Here is a 26786-nt window from a genome sequence, read left to right as displayed (position 1 = left end):
TGACTCCATTTGTACTTCTCTCCGGTGCGCCTGCTTCCCAGTGCAGGCTGGTCCTTGTAGTCCTCAGTCCACACATCTATTTTGAAGGAAAACCCTCCTCCAGCTACATCAACCACTACAGTCCACTTCAACCCGCTACAACATCTACTCCAGGGTTTTTCAGCCCTGCTTTTCCCTGGTTTGGGTGGGCTCCCCGGAGTCCCCACTGCCGGGCAGATAGCGTTCAGGCAAAATGGCCCCCGGGGGAGCTTGTCCCTATTTCTTCAAGAAGTAGGAAAGCCCAGCAAGAAGAAACCGGCGGAAACATCCTCAGAAGATCTTTCCGAAAACAATCACAGAACCCTCCAGTGAGGAGTGGGCTAGTGACAAGGGTATTGCTCCAGTTATTAACTCAGAGTGTGAGACCATGCTGGAGAAATATTACTTTTCAGATATGTTACAAGTCCCAGCAATGCCCCACCTTTGCAGCCCATCACCTTGCCACAAATCAAGGTAATGTGACAAGAGTGAGAACAGTTTTAACAAAATAAATTATACTTTGCAGAGGGTAAACTACCTCTTTATGTCAGAGAGACGCAAATGCAGACAATTTACTGCCACTAATGTAGAAAGGGTTGTTTGAATGTCTTCTTTCCAGTTCTACACACTATACCAGACAGTGCCAAAGCCCCACCTCTCAGCCAAAATTAAAAGGGGCAACCTGACAACTTACTCACTTTAATGTGCAAATATAATAAAAAGAAATAAGTATGTGGTTCGTGTCTACTACATATTATAGCATACTTAAACAGGATACTATGTTTTAGAGGTTTCTGTATATTTAGTGAAGGAGAGAATGCTCAACAAGACATACTCAGCAGAAAACAAACAAGGGATTTGGGGACAGAAGAAATTGTTGTTCTGTTGGGTCCAAGCAAAAATAAATGCATATATTTCACTGTAATCTCCCTCCAAGATGGATACACATTTAACATTGTTGCTGTTGGAAATATATGGCCCACACAGGGTGGCAGTGTCAACCAATTCAAACCCAAAATGAATGAGATCCCAAGAACTATGCTTATGTTGGCCCTTTACTGCTGGCCATAAAAGCATTGGGTGCATAGAGAAAATATCCTATGCACAAAGATGGGGCAAATTAATTACCTACTTAGTAGTGACTGGCCATCTTGCAACAGCAAAGATCTGGTAAAAATACGCAGTGCCTCTAGAGGCGTGGCGGTCAAAGGGCTCAGCAATGGAAATAGTCATTGCAAGCTGTTGTGGTAAATTCCATAGATACGGTCACTGTTTCTGGAGATTTCCAAACAAGACACACATTATACCAATTACATATGCTCCTTGCACCTCTCAACTTTCTGAACGCTACTAAACACTCCCATCGAAACAAACTGCAAACACATGCTCGCAGACACTCGTCTTGATACCAATAAAGCGCAGTAGAGGGATCAGAAAGAGAGACTACAATGTTTTCCTTTGTTTTTTTCTGAATTTTTTGTTAAGCAAAATTCCAAAAACGGTACTAAAAACGGTACTAAAAATCTTCTCCAGTACACAAAAGGTTAATTCAATGAGTCGACAACACTTCTTCATAGGTTCCAAAAAGGTTGCTGGCCTGACCCAAGGAATAGTTAAAGGGCAACTCTTGTTAAACACAATAAAAGTTAAAGAGGCTGGTGGAGGTCCCTGTGAAACCGGAATGCCCTTCAGAGTTTACTATGTTATTTCTGTGAGTTCCATGGTTCCCCATTATCCCATAATCTTTTTAACAGATTGAGTTGCAAAAATCGAATTCTGACTTGTCAGTATCTCATTTGTGTGGATGAATCAAACTTTGGAAAATTATCTTGACAAGTACTTTAGCCCCAAAAAATAAAACAACAGTTTGGGACATACCGAAGAGTGTTCAGAGACAGGATGCCCCGGTCAGTGACATTTCCACAAGAAATGATTTCCAGGCGCATGAGACTTTTTTGTACATTTTCAATTTTACTTATCCTCTCCAAACAGGCATCCTCGATATAGATGCACTTGCACAGCTTAATTTCTTCAACATGTTCAAGGCCATCTGAAAATCAAATTGCATGTTAGTTTTTCTATGAAAAGGATTGTAGTTGTTTTTTCATTGCAGTGTATACACCATCAAGGAACTTCTATGGAGCTTGTGAAAGGCAGTCTTTTGTTGAAAATTGCAGACACTACAACTTTTTATCAAATGAATACACAAAAGGGAAAAAGGGAACTAGTACTATGTCTGAAATAGTGTTATGACAAATGAGCAAGTTGACTTACATTATTCAAAAAGGATGATTAAAAGAAGGAGATTTGAAATGGAAAGGTATTAGGATGTTTTTGCGTACTTGGAATTTGTAAATTTCAATCATCTGCTTATCAGCACAAAGCAGCTTCACACTTTGCAAAATCCCAAGTCACACAACATTACAAAGAGTGTCTTATAGAGCAAAAGATCAAGTAGTTCTAACACATACTGAGCAGCTACGCTCTTACAAGATTTTACTCTGGGCAAAACATTTTTCAAGAAAATATCTTGTCGCATTTAAATGGCAAAGGGGCCTTTTTGCGTTTGCTTGTAAACATCCATTTACAAATGTGTGCCAAAATTAGTTTATCCTAGCTTTAACATTCAGTTACTATAGTATATTAGTTTCTGTTGGAGGAGTGAAGACCCTGCCAGCTCTGCATATACTTTCACTCCAACATAAACATTGGGCTAGTATTATGAATTTGTTTCTATCATGGATGGGAAGACTCTGCCCACTCTTCCCCAAATTCCTTTCTCATGGTAATCAGTGGCCTAATCTGCTGATTGTAGCAGGATCCCTGAGCTGGTGGAAATTTATGCTTGAGTGGGAAAAGGTAATACCCCCAAGACAGGCAAAATATTCTCCTTATACACACATTTTGCTGAAGAAAATAACCAATACAAATATGTTATAGCCAAATTGTCTAAAAACGTCCACAAATTAATGCATTACACTGTGTGCACTTTACATAAATGTCAATCATTTGCTGTCCCACGTTTCCTTTTGTGAATGCCATTCATCCACTCCGTTTTCGCGATATGTATCCAAATTTCACAATCCTTTTAAGTCTAATAATAAATGTACATGTAAGAATAAGGAGGGACCCCGAACAACACTTGCAGATTAATAATCTAACAACTGATGGCTATTGTATTGGTGTACTGCCCACATGTTTATTTTTTAATCAGGCAGATTCTACACTTCATCCAAGGTCAATAAATACTCCTCTTAAAATTTTTTGTGCAAGCCTGATGCAAAATATTATATGCTTGTACTAATACATAGTCCAATTAACTGTGCTTTATAGTCTATTCTTTTTGTATCTGTGTTCATATATCCAAGACCTTCAATAGTGCTGTAAAGACTATGTAGAAACACTGTATTCTTAGCGTTCGGGGCTTATGTTTACTCCATTTTAAACCAACAATGATCATTACAACTGATTGGAATACAAACCCAACAATATAGTGCACTGATAGAGATCTGTTTTCCTCATGCAAAAAACATGAATATGCCAATCCCAATTTACAAACCACACCCTACATTCCGGGTGCAAATGCCTATATTTACCTAAACCTCAATCCCTACACCAAACAGCCTCATTACAACCTTCAGATTACTATCAATACGTATTCCTGTACAAAGGACAATGCGCTGATATTTTCATCTGCCAAGTGAAAGTGACAGTGGCTGTTTTTTCCTCCTCCTGCTCTCCTCCAACCACCCCTTCAGCTGACTCCCACCCTGACACAGCCCTCGCTAACCTCAATCTCTATATCTCCAACACACTTGACATTCTTGCCCCTACCATCAGGGTCTGACTGAAGCCTTCCAAAAAGTGCAACTCTTGATACTACTCCGATCTGGCTGCCCTTAAACGCAAGTGTAGGACAGCTGAGCAGAAATAGAATGTGTCGGGCGAATCCTCTGACAAACTGGCCTACCGCCTCCTTCAAAGGCATTAAACGACTCTGCATCCGCACCAAGAAAAGAGTCTTTATTCAAGCCCGCATCTCCGCGGCATCAAGCAACATGGCCAAACTTTTCAAAGTCTGCAAGGAACTGGCCAATTCTGCAGCAGCCTCTTCTTCTGTCACACCCACCCACGACCTTTGCTCGGCCCTGGTTGCACACTTCACCACAAAAACCTAAGACATCCTTTCCACCCTCTCTTCCACACCACAGCATACACAAACACCAGAGCCTCGCTTGCCCCTCCTCCTCTTACCCTCTTCTCTTTCCCCCATTACACCGGATGAGGTCACCAGACGGGTCCGATTTATGAAGGCTTTATCCAAACAGGTGGACCCCTGCCCTCCAAAACCATCAAAGATAAGATCTACTCCCTCGCCCCAGCCCTGGCTCATCTCTGCAATCTCTCCTTTTCCACTGGAGCTTTCCCAACTGCCCGAAGCACTCCCTTGTGCGCCCTCTGCTCAAAACACCCTCTGCTGACCCATCCATTCCGGCAAACTTCTGCCCTATCTCCATCACTTCTTTCTTGGGCAAACTCATGGAGAAACTGGCTATCTCTCAGCTTACCCCCCCACACTGAATCCATTGGTTTCACAACCATCAATCTGGCTTTAGAGCATCCACAGACACGGAAACTGCTCTTCTGAACACCTGCAAAGACCTGCTCTCAAATCTTGACACTAACACCCCCTCTTTCCTCATTCTCCTTTGCCTTCGACATCGTTAACCACAACATCCCGATCGCATGTCTCTGCAACACCCTGGGAATCACAGGTCAGGCTCTGGCGGGGTTAGCCTCATTCCTCTCCGACCGCCCATCCTAGGTGGAACTCAGACTTTCACTCGACTACCACTTTCTTAACCTGTGACGTTCTACAGGGATCTAACCTATCCCCTTGGTTCTTCAATGTCTATATGGCTGCCCTGGCACGTGTGATTGCCACTTTCACCTCTAACTTCCAGTGCTATGCGGATGACATAACTATCTTTCAGGCTACCGTTAGCCTCCTCCTCCTCCTACTCCTCCTCCTCGCTCATATCCGGTTGTCTGCTATTCAGTCTTGGTGTGCTGCAAACGACCTCGGCCTCAACACCGCCAAGACTGGGAATGTTTGCATTGGGAGCCCTGCTCCCGCTTTCCCACTCTCGCTCTGGCCTCCTCCCTTGGCCCTGCACCCGCACCCAACTGGGAAACAAGAAACATTGGGGTCATCTTTGACCCCACTCTCTCCCTTCTCTCACATTTCAGACATCTCTAAAAAGTCTATCAGCTTCACCTCCTCAGAGGTACTCTACCTTTTCTCACTTTCCCCCAGAGGCTCAATGGGCCTCATTACAAGGTTGCCGGTCCGGTAACAACGGAACCGGCACTGTTGTTACCAGACAGGCAAACTACGAGTTCTGCGAGTGGGTGCCTTTCCACCCGCCAGGTCTGACCCGCTCTCAGACTTTGAGGGATCACCGGCACCGTTCATGAATGGTGCCGGTGCATTCGTCCTCCCCATTCCCATTGAGTCCAATGGGACTCGAATGGGAATGGGGAGTAATATTTTCCGACGCCCAGCAATGAGGAATTACCAGGACCGCCGGGGCTGTTATGCCCTGATAAGTCCCCATTGCCGGGCAAAGGAAAAAAAATTACTCTGGTGGCAGCCGTGTGTTTTTACTGGCGCGGTTACCGCCGGACTCATAATGAGGCCCACTGTCTCCAGAGCCCTGGTTCTCTCCAGGCTGGACTATTGCAACAGCCTCTTCCTCAACCTCCCCAAAACAGAACTGCAAGACTTATCCTTGGCCTCAAGCCCAGGGACTGCATCTCTCTGGCGCTGAAATCCCATCACTGGCTCCCAGTGGCTGCAAGAATCAAATTCAAGATCCTTTGCATTGTTCACAAGGCTTTCTGGGGCCTGGGACCTACCCAACTGCAATGCTACCCACCTAAATACTGTCCCTCACAAGCCCTCTGCTCATTTACCTCCAACCTTCTGTGAGTGAGCTGGTTCTCCAAACAGAGATTTGGAGGGAGTTCCTTATCCTCAGCAGACGTCTCCTTCTGGAATAGCCTCCCTGCCGCACTCCATCTTGAGCCTGATCTCCATAAATTCCGGAATCTCGTCAAGACTTTCCTCTTCTCCTCTTCCTCCGCTCTCCCACTACCCTGCTAACCCAGTTCTCTGTTTTTCCCTCTCTCCCTCCTCTTCCTTAGAGCATGCTGAATGGCTGCTAGGTGTACCTCAGTCTCACTGGTCCCCAGCAACCCGCCAGTCCACTCTCGCACTTGCCTCAGGGCCCTACACCCAACCCACACTTAATGCACTTGAGAAATTAACCCAAGAGAGTGGCTCTCTCTGCACTTAACCCAGTCTCAACCGACCGGGTGCACTTGATCCTCCCCCTCACTTTGACCCGCTGTGCACTTGCTCGATCAGTACGCACCACACCTGAAGATTGGCTTTCTGTTCTCCCTTGTCTTCACCCCTTAATTGCACGGTTAAAACTGCAGAATCGCTGTCAGGTCTATTTGCTGCCTCCCAAACTGTTAAATGTATGTTTTAAGCTCTTACTCTGCTTGTGCAGACCATTATCGTCTCAGAATGTCAAGGGCTCAGAACGACTGTTTGTTTTTTCCTCATGTTCCCACCCTCCTTGATAGTTTTGAAACACTTGCTTGTGTAAAGGCGCTATATAAATAAACAACACCATACCATACCATACCAACTTTATGAAGCATCTTTAGTATTCAAGATAGCTGTGCTTGAGGGTTAAAGACACCATGCTCCCAGTCATATAACTCACATTCGTATTCACTACATTTTAACTAAACCATTTTTTAATGCACAATAAATATGCACATTATCCTTAAACCGTATAGAATTCCAGCATGAATAAGACAAAAAGCAAAGTAGAAGAGGCCTATACATGTATATAAGTGCGCGCACACACACAGATTATTTCAAACGATTACATTATTTATTGGTCAGAACATTTCTAAACACAATACTTCAAATTTAAACGTTTTAATAATAGTCATGTATATGCGTCGTTTCCTTCCTTTCTTTGGAATTACAATGAATTTTGGAAACTGCTCTTTTCCCCAGTACTTTTATACTTGACCAGAAATGTCCATGGCTCTAGTATTAGACAGACCCCACACTACTAAGAAGGTGCAACGGTTCTGAAAATTAAACAAATGCTGGCCCGCTGCCAAAGTTTCAATACAAGATCTATGCCTGATTGATCGGTGGAGGAGTCAGAACAGCACCAAAGGATACTTTCCAATTACCATTTCAATGTCAAACCCATCAAAGGTGAAGGATCAACTAGATAGCTTGTTACTCTCAATGATATACCCACCCATATGATCGATGCTGGCACAACACCTGTTGGTGAAATACTCTACCCAAACCGCTTCTAAGACACAGCAAGATTGACCAGAAGGTTGGGTCTCACTTTTGTTATTTAAAGTCGACTAAATTGAGCGCATATCTTTCCTGACAATCTTATCTTTCAGTTCCTGATTCTTGCTGATGCATTTTTTTTAACTTCTTTTTATTGTTTTATTAACAAAGAGAAACAGATAAGGTTCAACAATGAAATAAACCCCCCCTCTCACCCCGAACCCCTCGTCACAGCCCCCATAGTCCTTCCCTCCAACCGTTTCCCAATCACTCTTTCAGTTAAAGATGTCCAACAGTTTAAGTCTCTGGGGGCACCATTGTTCCCTGAATTCCCCTTTCAAGTATTCCAGGGTTTCCCTCCAATCCGCATAAAAGGCTTCCAGTTTGCTGTCGGCTGCGTACGTTGCCCATTCCAAGGAGACAATATCCCACATTTTCCTTAGCCATTCCTGCTCTGTGGGGGCTGTGGGGCATTTCCAATTCTGCGCCATGAGGGACATAGCAGCCAATGTAAATATTACTTTCACCTTGGTACACCCCCTCCTTTCCACTTCATTTTCTCTCCCGCCTAACCCCAATAAAATCTCCTGAGGTTCCTGGTGCCCTCCCCCCGCCCCCCAAGAGCCTGGGCGAGCGCGCTCATGATTACGCTCCAGAAAGGTTGTATAACGTAGCAATCCCACCATATGTGCTTGGCCGTGCACATTTCCCCGCAACCCCTCCAGCACTCCCCTGAGGTAGCCGGATACATAGCGTGAAGTCGGGTGGGAGTGTAGTGCCACCCGTACAGATATTTGTACCAGCCTTCCCGCAGCTGGATCGCTTTTGCAACCTTAGGAATCTTTCTCCACAGCCTCTCCCAGTCCCTCAGCTCCATTCGAACCCCAGCGTACCGCCCCCAGTCCTCCATGTAGGCCCAACTGACACTCGAGCTGGATCTCTCCAACTGTTTGTACAAATCTGAAATTAACCCCCTAGATCCCTCGTGGGTTGTTATAAAGCTTTCAAAGTGGGTTAAATCTCTAGTCGCGGCTCTCTGAACCTCCACGGACATAACCCAATGCCTGATTTGGAAATACCGGAGCCTCTCCCGCTCTCCCAGGCCGAACTCCCATTTTCATTCCTCGAATGTTTTCACCCCCTCCCCGGTGAACATGTCCCTCAAGGTTCTACACCCGCCCTGCGCCAGTGAAAGAAACGCCCCCCTCTCCAGTCCCGGTGAAAAGTCCCCATTATTAAGAGAGCGGTGAAGGGAAGGATGTAATCCCCCGCTTCTCTACCGCGCAATCCCAACTGTCAAGCACGCTTTTAGTGATGGCACTCAAATAGAGGTGGGCCGGTCTCAGCCTGCGTGGGAGCCACAAGACCTCGCCTAGGTGGTGTCGGGCCACTGCCCTATCCATCTTCACCCAGTGCTTCAGGTAATCCTTCGAGAACCACTCCTTGATTACCCTAAGCTGTGCCCTTCATGATAGCGGCGAAAGTCGGGGAATGCCAAGCCCCCCCTTTCCCTAGATGCCGTAAGTAACTGCCTAGATATACGCGATCTCTTCCCATCCCAAACAAATTCCCTGGTCACCCGGTCCAGCCTCCTGAAGAAACTCTCAGGAACCCTCAAGAGGATAGCCTGGAATAGGTAAAGTACTCGAGGGAGGATCACCATTCTAAGGACTGCTCCCCCGCCCAACCAGGAGATGGGCAGGGCTCCCCACTTCCATAAGTATTTTTTAATTGCTAGGAGAATCGGCTCATAGTTTGCTCCGTACCGCCCCGCCAACGAGGGGGTTATCTTTACTCCCAGATACCGCAACCCAGACGGGCTCCACTTGAACGGGGAAATCTCCCTCGTCTCCCTCGCCTCCTGTACCCCCAGAGACAAATTCAACAATTCCGACTTTTGGAAGTTAACCCGCAAGCCTGAGATTTCACCAAAGGTGGTTAGTAAGGCCATGCATGCTTGGAGGGACCCCTTTGGGTTAGTTAGTGTGAGCAACATATCGTCGGCGAAGGCCGCTACTTTGTGTTGATTCCCTCCGAAAGGAATACCCCTGATGTCTTCTGCCTGGCGGAGTGCCAAAAGGAGAGGCTCCAGATAGATAGCGTAAAGTAACGGGGAGAGGGGGCACCCCTGCTTCGTCCCCCGCTGGAGAATAAAAACGACTGGGACACCTCCCCATTAACCAGGATGCGTGACGTGGGGTTCTTATAATTCGCGGCAACCAGGTTCATGAAACCCTCCCCCAGATCCATCATGCCCATCACCCGGAATAAGAACGACCACTCCACCCGTTCAAACGCCTTTTCGGCGTCAAGTGCTAAAAGGATCGCCGGAGTGGCCATCTTACGCGCTTTCTCCACCAGGTGGGCGACTCTCCCTATGTTGTTGGCAGTTTGCCGTCCCAACACAAAGCCCGACTGGTCTCGTGGGTAGGTGTTTTTCCAGACGCCTTGCCAGAATCTTCGTGAAGATTTTTGCCTCTGTGTTGATGAGGGCGATGGGACGGTAGGAGGTGCATTCCTCCGGGTCTTTCCCTGCCTTATGAATGAGAATAATTTTAGATTCTTCCATCGTCGGGGTAATTCCGCTTTCGGCTCCGAATGAATTATATAGCTGCGTTAAATGTGGGACCAAGAGATGGTAGAATGCCTTGTAGAAGGAAGCGGGACACTCGTCGGGCCCGGGAGCCTTGTTACGGGGAAGGGATGCTTTTGTCGCCCTCACCTTGTCCTCCGTAATGGGACGGCCCAGCTCCTCGCCCTCCTCTCCGGACAGTTGCAGAGGTAAATCCCTTAGGAACTCTTCCTGCGGGAGTGGAGCCGGATGCTGGGAGGAGTAAAGGGTTTCGTAGAACTCCACCAACCTCCTCTTTATTTCGTCAGCTCGGGTCAGTCTCCTACCCCCCTGGTCTTTAATGGCCTGAATTACTTTCTGTTCCCTCTGACCCCTTAGGAAGCGAGCTAGCAGTGAGCCTGCCTTATTGGCCTTAGCATAGAATTTTTGTCAGACCCTCAACATGGCTTCTTCTGCCTTCTTAGTTCTTAGTATCCCTAGCTGACCCTTTGCGAGCCTGTATTCCCTGTATACTTTCCTCGTGGGGGGTTTCCCGCATCCGGGATCTAGCAGACTCAACCTCCCTCTCGAGCTGAGCCTCCAGCCCCCTTAGCGCTTTATTTCTCTCCGCCTTTAATGCAATGAGTTCGCCCCTCAGAGTAGCCTTAAAGGCGTCCCATCTTGTGCTCAAACTCGTATCCATGCAGGTGTTCCTTACAAAAAAACTCCTGAATCCTGCCCTCCAGCTCCCCACGTATCACAGGGTCCCTTGGAAGCGCCCCCGGGAATTTCCACCCCCACACCTCCGGCCTTCGCCTTCCAAGCCTCAGAGTCATTTGCACAACCTTGTGGTCGGCTATTCCCAGCGGGCCCACCTCCACCGCCCCCACCTCTCCGAGTAGACTAGCAGAACCCCAAATATAATCTGAACCTCCGAGAGGAAAGTAAAACCCTCCTCGTCTCCCGTAACACCGGCCAGACATCCGGCAAGCCGGCCTCTTCCCACCTCTCCCTCAATAGAGGAGAGGCTACTACGCCCCCCCCTCCCCTTCCAAGACAGGAGCGGTCCCGACTTCTGTCCCAAGCCAAATTAAAAACCCCCATCAGAACCACTTGACCCCTTGCGAACTTCTCCAGGGTGCTCAAGGTATCCCGCAGGAACTGATCCTGGCCCACATTGGGGGCATACACCGACGCAATAGTGTAGCACGAGCCCAGTATTGTCCCCCTCACCATAATATACCTTCCGTTACTATCTCTGAGAATCTCTTGTAGCCTAAAATCGACTCCCCTTCCAAAGGCTAGGGCAGCGCCCCCCCTCTTCGTAGGACCAGACGCAAACCATATCTGCGGGAACCCCTTCAGGCGTAGCCGGCCCTGATCTTGCCACCTCAAGTGGGTTTCCTGTAATGCCAGCACGTCCGGCTTGTGGGATCTAGTGAATTGCTCCAACTTCGTACGCTTGAGGGGGGAGTTAAGCCCCCTCACATTATGTGTTAGCCACTGGAAAGCAGCGTTTGAACAAGTGGCACACCCTTCAACCAGCCCCTCTGGACTCTCCGGGTACACCCCGGCCTCCATTCCCCCCTCCTTCCTGATGTGGGTCTCGGGCTCCCTCCTCCCCCCTCGGTCCCCGTTGGCCCCCCACCCACTATCCACTCGAGAGTTACCCTCCCCATTGTCTGCTGTGACCACCCCCCGTACTGCTCCCTCCCTACCCACCACCCGTCCCCCCCAACAAGAATTAGGAACGAGGAACCGCCTCAGATGAGCCCCCAAACGCCCCCAAACGCCCCGTGGAAGGTGCCGCGCGCCTGCTAACCTGTACAAAACCCGGAGACGTACGGCACCCCTTCTTTTTTCTGTTGGTCTTAACTTCAGAAGTAACCAACATTATTTTGTCTAGTAAGCTACGGCTGTTCTTATATTGTTAAATGTGGCCGTAGCCTCTGACCGCCAGCTGGATGATCCCCTTCAACCGACATGACGTTCAGACTGCTTGGCTACATCAAGTTAGCGTTGACTGAATTATCAGTCGTGTTTTTAGAAAAGTACTGTGTTTTTCAATTTTCTAATTAAACAGTATTATTCAGATAATGAGCTCGAAACATGATTCAATATGTATATTTTATATAATGAAATACAAATAAAACATTTATGGTTTCTAAATTTCTTTGCTCTTGGTATGGTTTGATCTGTGGTTCTGAATTTGGGTGCCCCCCTCCTAGTTCCATAGACGGGTTCCTCCATAACTTGTTTTTTTTCCGCTGACACACTTTACGTTTATTATCAAAACCCGGAGAGCAACACCTCCCGGCACTCGGTGCCCCTTGTGTCACCTCGAGCTCTCCCTCGCGGAGGGCCCCTCCCCGTACGGGTATACTGCCAGCTCCCCCCCGCTGGCAGGTTCCCCTCACTCCCCCCTCGACCCCCCCCAAGCCCCTCGAACCCCAACTTGGAAGGCAAGCCGAACCCCCCCGCACCCGTCCCCGGACTCACTTGTCCTTGCGTGTTCCAAGAAGTGCACTCCCGCCCCCCCGGATCTCTAAATAGCCTATACCCCACCACCCCCAATTTAAGAACTGTCCCGGTTCAATGCGGCAGCGTTAACCCAACCCAGACGCTGCTCCCTCCTCCTCCCCTCATGCACTCCCCCCTCTCCTGCGGACCCCTCCGTCCCACTCTCTTCCTTGTTTTTTCGCCAGCTGTGGACCATGACCATGGTCTGCTACCTTCGCCAAGGGCCGAGGCACTCGGCTGGGCACCCCGGGCGGCCCCCCCTCCATCCTCAAGGTCCACGTGAATGATATAGGCTGCCTCCTGCAGAGTAGTAGCCCTCCTTTGGACTCCCTCCCACTCGAACACAAGCCCAAATGGAAAGGTCCACCTGTACTTAATGCCTCTTCCAGTGAGCTCTCTGAGGGCTGGACCCATATTCCTCCTCTTCACTAGGGTGCTGTATGCCAAATCCTGAAACAGGGCGATCTCCTGGCCCTTGTAGCGCACTGGTTCCTGGAGCTTCGCGGCGCGCAGGACCGCCTCCTTTTGGGCGTACCGCGCGAACGCGGCCAGGACATCTCGAGGCATAGCATTGGGGCCCCGGGAGAGTCAGCCCACTCTATGCACCGTGTCCAACTCGATCGCTTTGGGGTCCCCCTCACCCAAACGTCCCATGAAAAGTCTCTGGATTTCTCCCTTCCGGTCCTTATCTCCTACCGATTCCGGCAGGAGCTTCACCCTGATATTGACCCTCCTTGATCTATTTTCGAGATCCTCCACTTGGGCTTCTAAGTTACGCGTCGCCAGGTCCAGCCGATCAATAGCTTCCCCGTTGGCTGTCGAATCCTTTTCCACCTCCTGCAGGCCCCTTTCCAGCAGGTCTGTTCTCTCCCCTAGCTGAGCCATGTCCTGTTTTAACTCTCCCAGCGCGACATTCAAGTCAGCTCTCATTAACTGAAACTGATCCTGAAACGTTTTAGCTAGGGTTTCACCTAGAGCCTGCATCTCCCCTCTAAGGTCCTGTCGTGTCAGAAGCTCCTGGTCCCCCGCCCCCTCCCGGGCCGGCTGCTTCTTGTGTTGTCCATTATCGTCCCCTCTGTTATCTCTAGTGTCCATCGTCGACCACATGGAGGGGCGGGTAGCCGTGGGGTCTCCCATGCGCTGGCCGGACTGCGTTGCTTTGCCCTTGGCCCTGGAGGGCATCAGGATCCTTGTGTCCTCCGTGTCCTGGGCCCAACAAGAGCGGGCCGGATATGTCCAACAGCTCCCTGATGCCTCTCGGCTCCCTCCAGAGCCCTTCACTGCTGGCCACCGGTGGGGGGGGGGGGGGGAATGACGCCACCCCCGCTCCTACCAGAGTCCCCCCTCCTCCAAGTCCCTCAGCATCCAGGGGACTAGCTCCAAGGGAGGGCACCCGCTCCCCCCCCTCTGAGGGACCCGTCAGGTCCAGAGGCCGGCTCCTCCAGCTCCAGGGGCTGAGCAGTGTCCACCTCAGCCCTTCCTCCTTCCTCGAGCGGGCACCGCTATCCCTTCCTCGCTCCCCGGGCTGAGGGAGACCTGCGCTGTAAAAAGCGAGGAAAAACATTTTTTTAAAAAAAATGGCCTTGTCGCCCGGGCCTGCCCCCTCCAGGTGGCAGGGCCCAGTGGGCCAGCAGGGAGAAATCCCTCCTCTCGCCTCCCACAGCGCACCCGCTCCTCGCCTCAGGCACAGCTGCTCCGGCACCCCCGCTCTCTGGATGCCGGGGATCAGCGCCTCTTCCGCTGGTGGGGCGTCCGGGCCCTGGGTGGCACCTATCCAAAGGGACGCTTGGGTCTCCCCTCTGCGGGCTGCGTCGGACTCCGCGGGGCTCCAGGCCGCCTGCGCTGCCATGGCCGCCACAACGCTCCGTGCCGGCAATCTCCCCCGGCGTCCCTGGCGCCGCCGAGCGAGCAGACGGAGCTCGTCGCCGCGGCTCGGCAGCCTTCTCCTACCGCAGCCAAATGGGCAGCCGGCGCCGTGCTCAGGCTGGGGTCGTGGCACCCAGAATTGTCCACTGCCTGGCCCCCACAGGCGGCCCCCGTCTTCCACTGCTGCCTTGTGCCCCCGAGGGTGGTGGGTCCCGAACACAGGCCTCAGAGTACGGGAGCAGCCGTCGGCACGTGTAGTCGTTGCCGGCGGCCATCTTGCCGATGCATTTTTTAATTCTATGGTGCTTGATCCAATGTTTATATTTTTGTTTTAAGATCTTTTTTTCTTTTTTGCTTCACCTCTGCCCCTCCCCCCCAAAGACATATCAGTGTGTTTAGTCAACTTCTTGATGGCTCTAAGAAGTATGCACCTTTATATTTGTATTTCTTTATCAAACTGATTTCTGGGGTGTTGAGTAAAGACCCACCGAGGCCAATTAAAGTTGTCATTAAAAGGTCTGCCCAATTTAGATAGTAAAGCTGGGAACTCTACAGAAGAGGAATAACTGTTTCTCTTCTTCAGTAAGATTATTCCACCAATTCTTTAAACCATGATTTAGCTTTTCATAGTTGCTGTTAAATTTAACGACCCTATTTCTCGTCCCCATTACAATAAACTGCTTCGGTCCCAAAACCTCACTCACATCTCCCTCTCCACTCCTATGAAGAGTTAATTTCAACATTGCATGATCTCCCAAGCTGGTTCTTTCTATCTCAACATTTCGGACTTCTTCACACACAATATTATTTATATAAATAAGATTGATGGTAGATGAGGATATCAAACTAAACCAAGTTGGTTCCTCCTTCAACCTTCCGGTGAACAAGTTTGTTTGCATAAACCCACATCTAGAGAGGAATTGCGACTATAACCTCCTGTGGTTGCCCCTATCTCTCTCTACTGAGGTCTTTAAAGCATTTACAGTTTTACATAGGCAAAGTCTGTGACGAAGCATGTGAAATTGAAATTGCCACTTAAGATTATAGGGCTGCAATGTTTATCCTCGGACAATCAGCACATTTTCAATATCATTCAACACTTCGACTCAGTAGGTGTTAAGTATTGACATATAAGATATTAAATTGTTTGCCCTCAATAAAATCTGTTACCAGTGCGGCAAGCACAACATCTGAAGAGCACTTCAAGTCTATGAGTGAGCAGTGTTATTTAATTGTTACTGCTGTTAAAATCCCTCCCATAGGTCTCTCTCTTAAACCTTTCTTGGCAATTTTATTTTCCACCATGAAACCATCAAACACCGGAAGCTCTCTTAGCCAAGTTTCCTGAAGGAAAATAATGTCAAATGTGTCAAAGACCGTGTTCATTTCAGTATTCAGAAATGAGTTCTGTCCACGAGAGTTGCAACTCGACAATTCTGAATCAAGAGTGACTTGCCTCTGCTGATCAGATTGGAAATAACACCTCACTGTAATATTATCACGATGAAACCCTTTTTGATCAACGTAAGACTGGTGGGAGTAGTAGCTGTCAAAACCCTTTAGTAAAATGTTCTCTTGTCGATCACTCACCAGCCTCTTCATTAACTTTGAGTGAAAATGGACTGTGCATTTTCCCACATACCCATAATCAAATAAATAGACACATTTTATATCCATTGAATAAATTGAGTGTACTTCTGGAACTATAGATAATAGAGTCAGTATTCTTGCTCTATTTAGAGGGGTGTCCCGATCTTCCTCAAACACTGATTCAAAGATTATTAGTTGAATCATTCCCTCTTGTCTTCTTTGTAGGGCTTGACGTCTGTGTTTTTTTTAGGTCCACATGTAATCCCTTGCTTTGGTAAACTCTTGGCCACTCGTTCACAAAGTCCTTCGTTATTCATATTAATATCAGCCTTCCTTAAGGTCTTCACATTATCCAATGAGGTATTGTTAACACTCCCACTCCGCCAAGTTTCTGTGCAACAGGGGTTCTCTCTCTACTTCCCCCTCAGGTTGCGTTGTCAGATCGACATTAAGAATCTTTGCTCCAGTGGGTATACGCTGTACATTACTTGTTACTTTCTTAGTTTTCTTTTGTTTCGTATTACTGGTGTGGTTCAAGGCTTCGGGGGGCATAGCAATTACTTTTGAAACAGATTCAAGTAATTCATTATTGCCTGTGGCCCCGCCAGTAAAATTTGTTTTTTCATTCTATCATCTATAGTATTTAATTCCGAGAAGTAACACAGCTAGCCCCTCCGCGTTGTTCTATATATCTAGAAGCATACAACATTTTCCTAGGAACCTCTGAGACCCTCTGTTGGTGACCTTAGGACCACCTGTAATATTCTTTGGTTTCTTGTTCTTAGAGATATCTGCAGTTTTCTTTTTACCCACAATGATATCTTTACCTGAGGATACTGGCGACTCCTTCAAGTTACCCATATATGCTCCTTCTTTCTTGCTCTCCTGGGAATTCAGTGGTCCCTGAATACCAGTTCGATCCGATGCTTCAGTGGCATCAGACCTTTTCCCCCATTTGTGAGTGAATCTGTGCTCCTAGTGATAGGGAATGTCTGATTTCATAATAGGGAATGTCTGATTTCATAAAAAATAGAGGAATTAGCTCTCACGTCATAAGCAACTGTGTCGTATAATCAAATAAACGATTGGAGCACAACATTCAAGGCAGTCAGGGTGCTCATTCCCGATTCCGAAATATCTCGGCAGATCGAATCATCTCCTTGAAAAGGAAGAGATGATCCATTTGCCGTGGTTCAATTTTCGTTCAATGAATGATCTTCAGGATTAATCGCGTCAGGGATTGCATTCATAATCTGTGTATTAAATAAACCTGGAGACATACAGAGCCTTTTTCGAGGGCCCTCAACTGCTTCTCTAAGCTAATACAGGCATTCAGTATGGAGGCACTTGCTTGTTGTTCCACTTGACTGAGGACTGCTCCAGAAAATTCACAGTCCGCATTACATTCAGCCTCTGCCCTCTACATTATAGGGTCTGGAATCGAGGAGCCCAACCGAACAATCTGGCTATATATTTTCATTTGCTGTTGCAGACAAAATGTAATAATTTTCCCCTTATCAAGGCCAGACAATAATTTCCCTTGTTGAGTCAAAGTTCTTTCCATCTCTTTGTCTAGTGGGGTGGAGTCCCTGCTTCTGAGGTTATAACTTTTGGTTTTACTTCCCATACCAGCTTGTCTGCTAAAAACCTTAAAGGCAGCCCAAAAATCAATATGAAATGTTTACAATAGAGAGAGGGTGGGTTGACAAAACCTAGTTTGTTGGTGGCACTGCCAAGGGGGTTGGTGCCCCTTGGTTATTACACAAATCACTTCGAAGATGTTTTTGTGTGTGCAGGCATATTTATTATTTCAAGTGCAGCATAACACCTGGGGTACAGTGTACCAGGTTGGTGAACCGTAACAATAGAAAAAACAGCCAACCCGCGTTTCAACCGAAGTCTTTCTCAAGGCTGTGCGAGGTGGGGGTTGGTGAGTGGTGGGAGAGTGAGTGGTTCAGTGACATGTTGCATGGGTGAATTTATGATAATTGGAATCATATATCAATCCCGACATGGTATAACATAGTAGTGACATGTTCATGATAGAAAAATACATTAGATATTCATACAATATGGGCCATGGTAAGACATGAGTACAGCGGCATGATTAGTGCATGGAGATACGTGGTGAGTGGGGTGGTTAGTGCAGATTGGTGCAGTGAATATGTAATAGGTGACATCACCAATGATACAGTAGGTAGAAATTGCAACAAGACATAATGGAAGGTCCGAATTAGACAATGAGTACCAAGGGGAATTGATAAGCGAAGGTGGAAGGAAGAGAGGTTGGAGAAAAGGTTATGAAAACGAGAGTTAGAAAGTTGCTTGTTAGACTGTGAATCACCGTAGTATGTCATGGTGCAAAGCTAAGCAAGCCAAGCTTACCATAGAAGTTGGGGCGGGGGCTCCCTTCGGAATATATGTAGAAGAACCCTGAGTAGGGGGTTGAGTGGATGCTGGATAGCAGGTTTCTAAAAAGGAGAGACAAAGATGTCACCGAGGAATAGTGGCCCGTGGATTAAAGGGAAGCTAAAAGTTGGCAAGCGTGTTCAAATGCAGGAGCAATCCGCGGTGGAGGCACAGACTTGCAAGGCGTCCCGGAAGGAGTGAGGAGGTCTTACCTGGGCTGGTGGTCCATCAGCGTCCGGGTGGTTTCCAGTAATGGGAGGAAAAGGCTCATAGTAATGTAGGAGATACTTCCGGTATGGAAGTGAGGCCGCGGCACCCGATTGGATGATGGGCCCGGGGGCGGGTCATGACGTGTGCTAGGCTGAATGGTCGGATAGGACGTCAGTCTGTTCAAACGATGCTCAATGTTTGACGGAGCAATTTAGCAAGTATTTGTAGGACCCCGTGTTGCCGGAAAATAGGTAATGGCCATAAGTCAATGTGGCATGACTATGGATAGAAGGGGATGGTGGAGATGGTGTGACAGGGAGCCCCTGCGGTCCCCTAGGTGAGAGGGCTGGGCATGAGGGGAGCCCCGCTTGGCTCGTAGGTGGAGGACAGCACTATTCATTGACCAACACGGTGTTGGTTGATTGGTGCATCCAGGCGTGTGGGTGCAGAGGCAGTGCCAATGGAGTAGAATGTTTGAAAATTGATCCAAGGTGGGCAAGGAGGACACAGAACAGAAACATGGAATATCATAGGAAAACATGAAACTCATGGAGTGGAATTGATTAAAAATTGATCCACGGTGGGAAAGGAGGACAGAGAATAAAGAAGAAGAAGAAACGTGGAATATCATAGGAAAACATGAAAATCATGGTCAGTGTTGAGGCCAACAGTCATGCCTCTGTGTTTGCAAATTAGTTTTGCTTCTCTCTGACGAAGGTGGAGTTCCCTGTCTCCTCCCCTTGCGTCAGCCGGAATAGTTTCAAGTCCCACAACGCAATTTCATCTTTGCGTGCCCACTGGTGTTCTTCTTGCCAGTGTAGTGCCAGCGGGTATTTGGCATCTTGGGAATGCAGGGTGCTCAGATGTTCTCAAATTCTGATCCTGAGTTCCCTCTTGATGCTTCCAATGTATTTACGCTCAAACACACATGTGTGTCAGTTTCACTAAAGTCCAGGGTTTTGGTGTTTCTGGCATGCTTGCACATGGAGCAAGTTCCACATTTAAAGAAACCCATTGGTTTAGTTCTGTTGAGCCAGTGGTCGTTCAATTTTGGAGTCGGTGTCATGAAGGATGGGCTAAGGATGGTTTTCAAAGTTTTGGCCTTGGTATACGTCAGGCATGGTTTGTCTGGGATCCATTCACTGATGTCTTTATCAATTTTTAGGATGTGCCAGTGTCGTCTCAGGATTTTCTGGATTTCTTGGTTGTCACTGCAATATTGCGTGATGTACCGAAGTTCAGTATGGGCGATGTTCGCTCCTGTAGATGGAACTTTGGGTGTGAGTAACGTGTTCCTATTCCTTTTAGTAGCGGTTTCTTTGGCTGTATTGATAGCATGTTGGGGATATCCTCTCTCCATGAATCGTTTCGTGAGTGTGGAACATTCTTGGCCATAGTATTTAGCTGTGCTGCAGATTCGTTTTGCTCTCAGAAATTCACCCTTGGGAATGTTGTTGATCACCGATTTTTTGTGACAGCTTGAGGCGTGTAGGACTGAGTTGACTTCCGTAGGTTTCCTGAAAGTCATGGTTGTTAATTCGGCTCCTACTGGCAAGATGTTGATGTCCAGAAAGTCAATTTTAGTGTAGCTTGAAAATCCAGATAGTTCTAGTCCAAAATGATTCCCTGACAAAACAATGTACGGGCTGCAGGCCTAACCTTGAATAAAGACGACAAATTGCGCAGGGGACCTGGCTTTCCCGAAACCAAGCTCCTCACCCCTTGCAAAATGTTTACCAGCTCAACTGAATCGATGGTGGGCCTCAAAGGTTCTGGATTTCAATCCAAAAGGTGTTGCGCGTGAGTGGCTGAAAGGGTTAAACCCTGCAGTCACCACTCATGCTATAGTATCCAAAATACTGAATAATCTGCTAAACAGGATCAGCCATTCGTCTCAAAACAAACTTGTGACTTGTATGGAATAATCATGAGAAGTCTCTTTAATACCATCAACCACTGAAGGAAAACCCACTGAATCAACTAAGTCAATATGGAGTAGTGAAATGCATTGGAGTCAGCAGACTACTCACGGCAATATGAGCCTAGCCGCCTGGCTTATTTCAGTTGGCTCCGTCGCTTTCCCAGCTCGCAGACTGCCTTCACTTTGTACACCACTTTGTGGTTCGCTTCGGGGGGACCGCAGGTTTTAACAGTTTGAAGGCAGAGCCTCGGTTGTTCTGCCACTCTCCAACTCGTTTGTTTCGCCTTGCTCACAGGGTAGAATCACTGCCGACTGCCTTCACTTTGGACTTCACTTCGCCTTTTGCATAATGCATATTTTGGAATACTACCCAGGGGAGTTGCTAGGTCTGGAAAAGACCCGGGGCTAAACTGATGTCGGAACTGTTGGGACTGGGGGCTAGCTAGTCTTTTGGCTGTAGCTCCTGAGATTCTATCTGGGGCTACAACCAAAAGATCAGGGGCTATAGCCCCCTTAGCCCCCCCTAGCAACGCCCCTGATACTACCTATGGCTTTTTCAGACCACTCTCCTCATACAATACGTTTTATACCACATTTTAAATCAAAGGGACTAAAAAGATGCGCATTCAAAAGGGCACTCCTACAAAATGTAATATTTAATGACACTATAGTGAACACTCTAAATGAATTCATTGGCATAAATATGGATTCATATTATTTAGAAATATTCTGGGAATGTTGGAAAGCTTATTTGAAGGGCAAAATTACAAAATACAGCCTAAGCACATAACCTCTTAAATGAAAAGAAGCAAGAATCTTTATGCTTTTTTTTTTCTTTTGTTTTTTACAGTTTTGAGAATAAGTACTCAATGTATTCAATTAAGGAATGATACCCTGAATACAATCAAATAGGACTACATCTGGCTACTAAAATCGAAAGTCTCCCAACATATAAATCAGGATAACACTGGCAGTCTCATTTACTAAAACGTATGAACAAGTGGAATTGACGGGTACTGTGCTGACCTGGGAAAAGTGATATATCATAACTATCAATAATCCATCAGGATTTTGTATTCAATAGTTCAAACTATGCACCTCTCCACCCCACACCCAAGAGAGAAGAAAAATAAGAACACTGCAAGGAAACAAGGAAATTATAATAAAGCCAGCTGACAAAGGGTGAGGTTCTGCTCATGGATACCTATGAATACAAAATTGAAGCATACAGACACAAATTATTACCAGGAACTTAGTGACGACCTCACCATGGAGTACAAAAAGAAACTCTGGAACAAATCATCAAATCCATTCCAAGCAGCACCTCCAACATCTGATACCAAACAATCCAACTCCTGTGACCTTTTATTTGCTGCCAAAAATCCACATGTCATTGAATACCAATTCATATGCTTCAACAGGGAAACAAGGGACAACCAACGTGCCACACTTTGCACATCCTTCCTGCAAAAGGATCATTTGGCTAGACAAATTGACAGAGAATTTGATTGTGCATTTAAAATTCCCAGCGAAAACTATCTGAGAGCCAGAACGAATACCTTTGGTTGGTTGTCACCTACCATCCAGCACTAACACACTTGTATAGGATTGTTAAGGACCTCAAACCAATTTTTAGCAGGGCTGATGAGCTAAGCTACATCTTCAAATGAGCTCCCCTCATTTCATACAAGCAACTGAAACAAACCTAAAAGTCTCTGCCCAGGAGTACATTTTCACTAGATCAAGAACAGAGAAGACCTGAAACCTTCCCTTGCAACATCAGGACAAGCAAAACATGGCAACACATCTGCACTGGATATGCCATTACAACCCCACAGAACTGAACAATACAGATACAAAAGGACATACAACTGCAGATAATGTAATGTTGTATACACCATCCGATGCAACAAGTGCATGTGGATGAGACCTGCAAAGAGCTGTTTGAAAGGATAAACCTACATACATACACCATCTCAAAACACAAAACAAACACCAGTAGGTTCACATTTCACACGGAATGGGCATTCATTGCAGGCTCCGTAATGGTTTTAAAAGGTGTCCTTTTAAATACCACATGCAGAAGGATGTGGGAGCTGAAGTACCAGAAGATGTTTAACCTAAAAGAGAGCGGTCTAAACAAAGATATTGGTTTTATCTATGGCCTACTTTGAGCTCATGTCCAGCAATGCAATCACATCAACAAAGTCAGATAAGACCACTCCAGTATCATTTCTCACCAACAACTGTCAGCCACTATTGTGTAGGACCCCTAATGCGTGAGGGGAACCAGACTTCAACAACAGAAATATTGTGTGTCTATGCTCAAATTATTGGTACCCATTACCGAGCATAAAACAAGCTGAGCTAAAAGAAACTGCACTGTTCAAAAGCGGGTAATGTATTTTGCATTTGCCACACTGTGTACAAGCAAGGAAATCATTGAGAAGCTTGAGGCATAGTGAGGTAACATTTGAGACTGCACCAGTTAAACCTTGACAGCATATTTTGCCAGGAAACCTACAATGCCCTAGCACCACATTTGAGGCTGCAAAACACATTTTTAGACTCTACATGAGGAAAATGCAATACTGACCATTCAGACCCTGTGTCCTAAACATGTGTTTTCATATGCCACACATCAATTTTCCTTTTAAAACAACATCAGTAATTTCAGGAAACGTGTGGGGCCTACCTTAAGACTTCCTGTGCCTAATTTAACGGTTGCACGTGAAAAGGATTTTTTATTTTTATTTCTCTTTTTATTAAATGCAACTCTCAGAATGTGTACTGTTTTCAAACCTCTAGGTGGTCCCTGGAAATGTTATGGCCTTTTAGATAAAGCAATTCAAGATCCAAATTCCAGGCATACTGTTCCTTCTGCCAATTATGTTTAAAATGCTCTTTTTGCCTGCGTTTTGGGAATTATCTGTACTGTGGCTTTCTTTTACTAATCCTTTCACTTTGCAACATCTGGCAAAGAAGTCTGTGGGATTTCGAAAGCTGATGCTTTTGTCCATCTTTGCATAGTATTTTAAATTTGTCCAATAAAAAGGTATCTAAACCTGCTTCTTGTGTTATTCCTAGAGTAAATTATACTTTGCAGAATAAAAATGGAGCTGGGGAAAATGGAAGAATAAGTACATCAATAGATGTAGCCATCTGTCTTTCTTTCTTTATTTCGTACTGAAAAAAACACTCCATAAAAGTTCTCAGCAAATAAATGCAAAAAACAGTACAATCATAAGACAGATACTAAAATCCTTAACTCACAGTAAAAACCTTCCTTTTAATTTCACAGCCTTGCCTAAATATAATCCCAATACACAGTAAATAGCTGGATTACTACACATCATTAAAAAGAAGAGAGCTGGTTGATAACCCATATAATTCATACCGGTTAAAATCGGAAGGACAGTTTTCTGCTGAATGTCCTTGTACATTGGGCAAAAACAACAAAGTATGCTCCATCCTCAGCTACCCCTGGATCACACTTGCACCCAGATGGCTCTTTGCCTTTGCTCCATGTACTGGGTTCACTTATTACTGATACAATATTTAATCTGAGCTTACCTATCTGAGAGCGAGTGTACCTATGCATAACATAGGATAGATAAGGCTCACAATCCCCAGTCCACTTAAGAGATGCATGCATTCTCACCCTTGTCTTTACAAACTCAGACCCATCTCTTTGGCTGTTACAGTTTTCATAGAAGACGTACTCAAGTGTGTTTTTTGAGCTACCAGTCAATTGGCTTGGATTCTCGTACCAGTCAGCTAACCCCAGGTTTGATAGCTGTTTTTTTACGTGAGCGAGCCATTGGATCTTATGGTCTACTTCGCTTCTCTGAAGATCTGCCAAAATAGTTTTTATTAGAACAGCCTGGTGGCTAGTCCAAATTGAGACCCATAACAAGAGAGGCTACAGTCTAAAATAATCCAACAGAAACATTACTCCCAGCTCTAAATGAACTAAAAAGGACGGGGCCTCTTGCGCGACACCTAATAATTTACAAACAAACGCATTTTGGCAGCGCCCCAACAGGGCCATCTTGCTGTAACCCCAAATGCCTGCACTGCATGCGACAGCTTCCACCATTCTGCTTCTATACAACCCGGGCATGTGTTGTATTGAGAAATGACAGATATTTTTGGCAAAACGAAAGATAGAGGCATTTGATTGCTTCGTGCAAGTTAGGACTTTATCAACATGGTACCATAATTGGAACATGAGAATGTAATCCCCAAATAGTAATAAAGAAACTAACTTTTGGTTTTTACACCTATTACCAAAATTAGGTGGCTCTTCCCCCACTCCCTCCCCCCACCATTGTCGCTTTGGACGCTGATTGCTAGGCCTCTCCTGTCCATGAAACCAGTTCAATTATTGACAAGAGTCTGGAGGGCCTTTGGGACATGAGCTAATAGGACAGCGTCGTCCGTGTAGAGTAAAAATGGATATGAGCGGCCAGCTGCCATTGGGACATCGCTAATACCAGCAAGCTCAACTTCAAGGTCATTGATGTAGAGATTGAAGAGGAGAGGGGCCAACACACAGAAATGCTATACTCCTCTTCCTGGTATAAAGGGAGCCAAAAGCTCACAGCTTGGACAGTATCTAATCTCGATTGTGACGTCCATATGCAAACTAACCAAACATTAAATAATGGAAGCAGAATCCTTTTGTTCTTCAGCAGTGACCATACTTGTGTACAAAATGCGCTAATTCAGCACCAGATAGGGGTGTGCGGCTATCACCTCCGAGAGGAAGGATAGGCGGCAATGAGGCACCTTCTGGGGGCAAATGCCAAAAGTACACAAAGTCAAAGTCCCCTTACAAATAATAAACCTCACTGGGAAGGGCAAGGGTAGATATGCATAGAATGAACAAACAGCCCAAGGGAGCTTATATAAATAGCACAAGAATGGGTAAAACACAACATCGTTAATAAACACATCTGATGAGGAAGGCCCGGGGCGGACCCCACCAAGGAAAACCTGATCTGAAACATGTGACTAGCACGCCGGGGACCAGGGAGGAGGGAGACAGAGCACAAGTTGCTCGTCACAGGCGAACCCGAAGCAGCTTTAACAGCACAAGGTGATGACATTACTGGGCGGTCTGCCAATCTAGCAGCAACACGGGTGAGAGGAAGTGGACCTCAGCCAGTGTACCAGTCACATGGTCTCCGGTGCCCATCGGCAGGTGGCTATGGGAAAGGGACACTGGAGACAGTGGCGTTTCTGGGAGAACCAATCAGATGGTAAGTGACTGTGCTCCCGAGAGGGGGCCAGGCTTCAGAGTATCCACCACTGAACTTGTAAAGGCTGCCATCCAGCAGGTATCATGTGAATGTCTTATGTTCCGTCCTTAATGGTGATGACCAATGGCAGTGTATTAAAGTTCTGGTGGTCAGCACAAATGTTATTTTATTGATTACCAATTGTTCCGGACGGCCTGAGATACTATTCTTTTATTTATTTTTACATTTGTATAGCACACAAAGCAGCCCCTAGGCAACGTGGCGCTGTTACTTGTAGTTACACTTGGTTACAGGAGGGAGGGAAATACATTACCAACATTAGTGAGATAGAACAACATTTCATTATGCATTTAAGGCAGATGTGGGTTTAGAATAGCTGTGGCACCACATGGGGAAGTTATGAGTTGGGATAGCATTGAACTGTCTGGTCCAATCATATTTCACTAACAAATGTTTAGCACTAAGGATATGACGTACACAAGCCAATTACATTTCTGGGAAAACGTAGAGAATGAGAACATGCCAAATTGCAATTGTATCAATGAGTTGTGACTATTGCGTTTTATGGTATAAAACTAATCAGCACAGAGCATTCAGATTCCAGCTCATTTCAATCAAACTTGTTCCACTGTTCTGTTTGTGCTTGCCTGGCTGCAATAAACAGCGTTGCTTCTTGCACGCTGTGTGCTCCTTTTGAGCACTTGTTTTTTATTGTATGAGCGGAAGACCTCAGAGCACATTTCTTGGAGACCCCAGTGAGAGAATCAGTTCTAACGGTCAGCCGAGGGTATCCAAGTCGCCCTCCCTGGGAGCGGGGGTCCCGTGATCGCAGACCTGATCAACGCACATCACTTTGGAGGCCCTGCAGACGCCGAGTTTGCGAAGGTCTACCTGGTCCCAAGCGCCAGCCAACGCTCAGTGGGAGGGGTGGGCACGTGCTGGAAGCTTGGTGCCAAGGTGACTCAAGGTTCTCTAGGACGTAAGTATAACCATGCAAGAACACGCTGCAAAGTGGTGCATGCCCCCGAGAGCGGGAGT

General features: G+C 46.6%; 1 protein-coding gene across 1 annotated transcript in view; it reads right to left on the bottom strand.

Moving 5' to 3' along the window:
* Positions 1–26786, bottom strand: part of DMAC2L (distal membrane arm assembly component 2 like) — a 586679-nt gene that overhangs the window by 47481 nt on the left and 512412 nt on the right. Inside the window, exon 4 of the mRNA XM_069638980.1 lies at positions 1897–2068. Within this exon, the coding sequence (XP_069495081.1) occupies positions 1897–2068 (172 nt within the window). The remainder of the gene's footprint in view (positions 1–1896; positions 2069–26786) is intronic.

The sequence above is a fragment of the Ambystoma mexicanum genome, chromosome 14 (genome assembly GCF_040938575.1).
Source record: "Ambystoma mexicanum isolate Mex_15411 chromosome 14, UKY_AmexF1_1, whole genome shotgun sequence".
Classification (NCBI taxonomy): domain Eukaryota; kingdom Metazoa; phylum Chordata; class Amphibia; order Caudata; family Ambystomatidae; genus Ambystoma; species Ambystoma mexicanum.
This window is presented reverse-complemented; position numbering and strand designations above follow the sequence as displayed.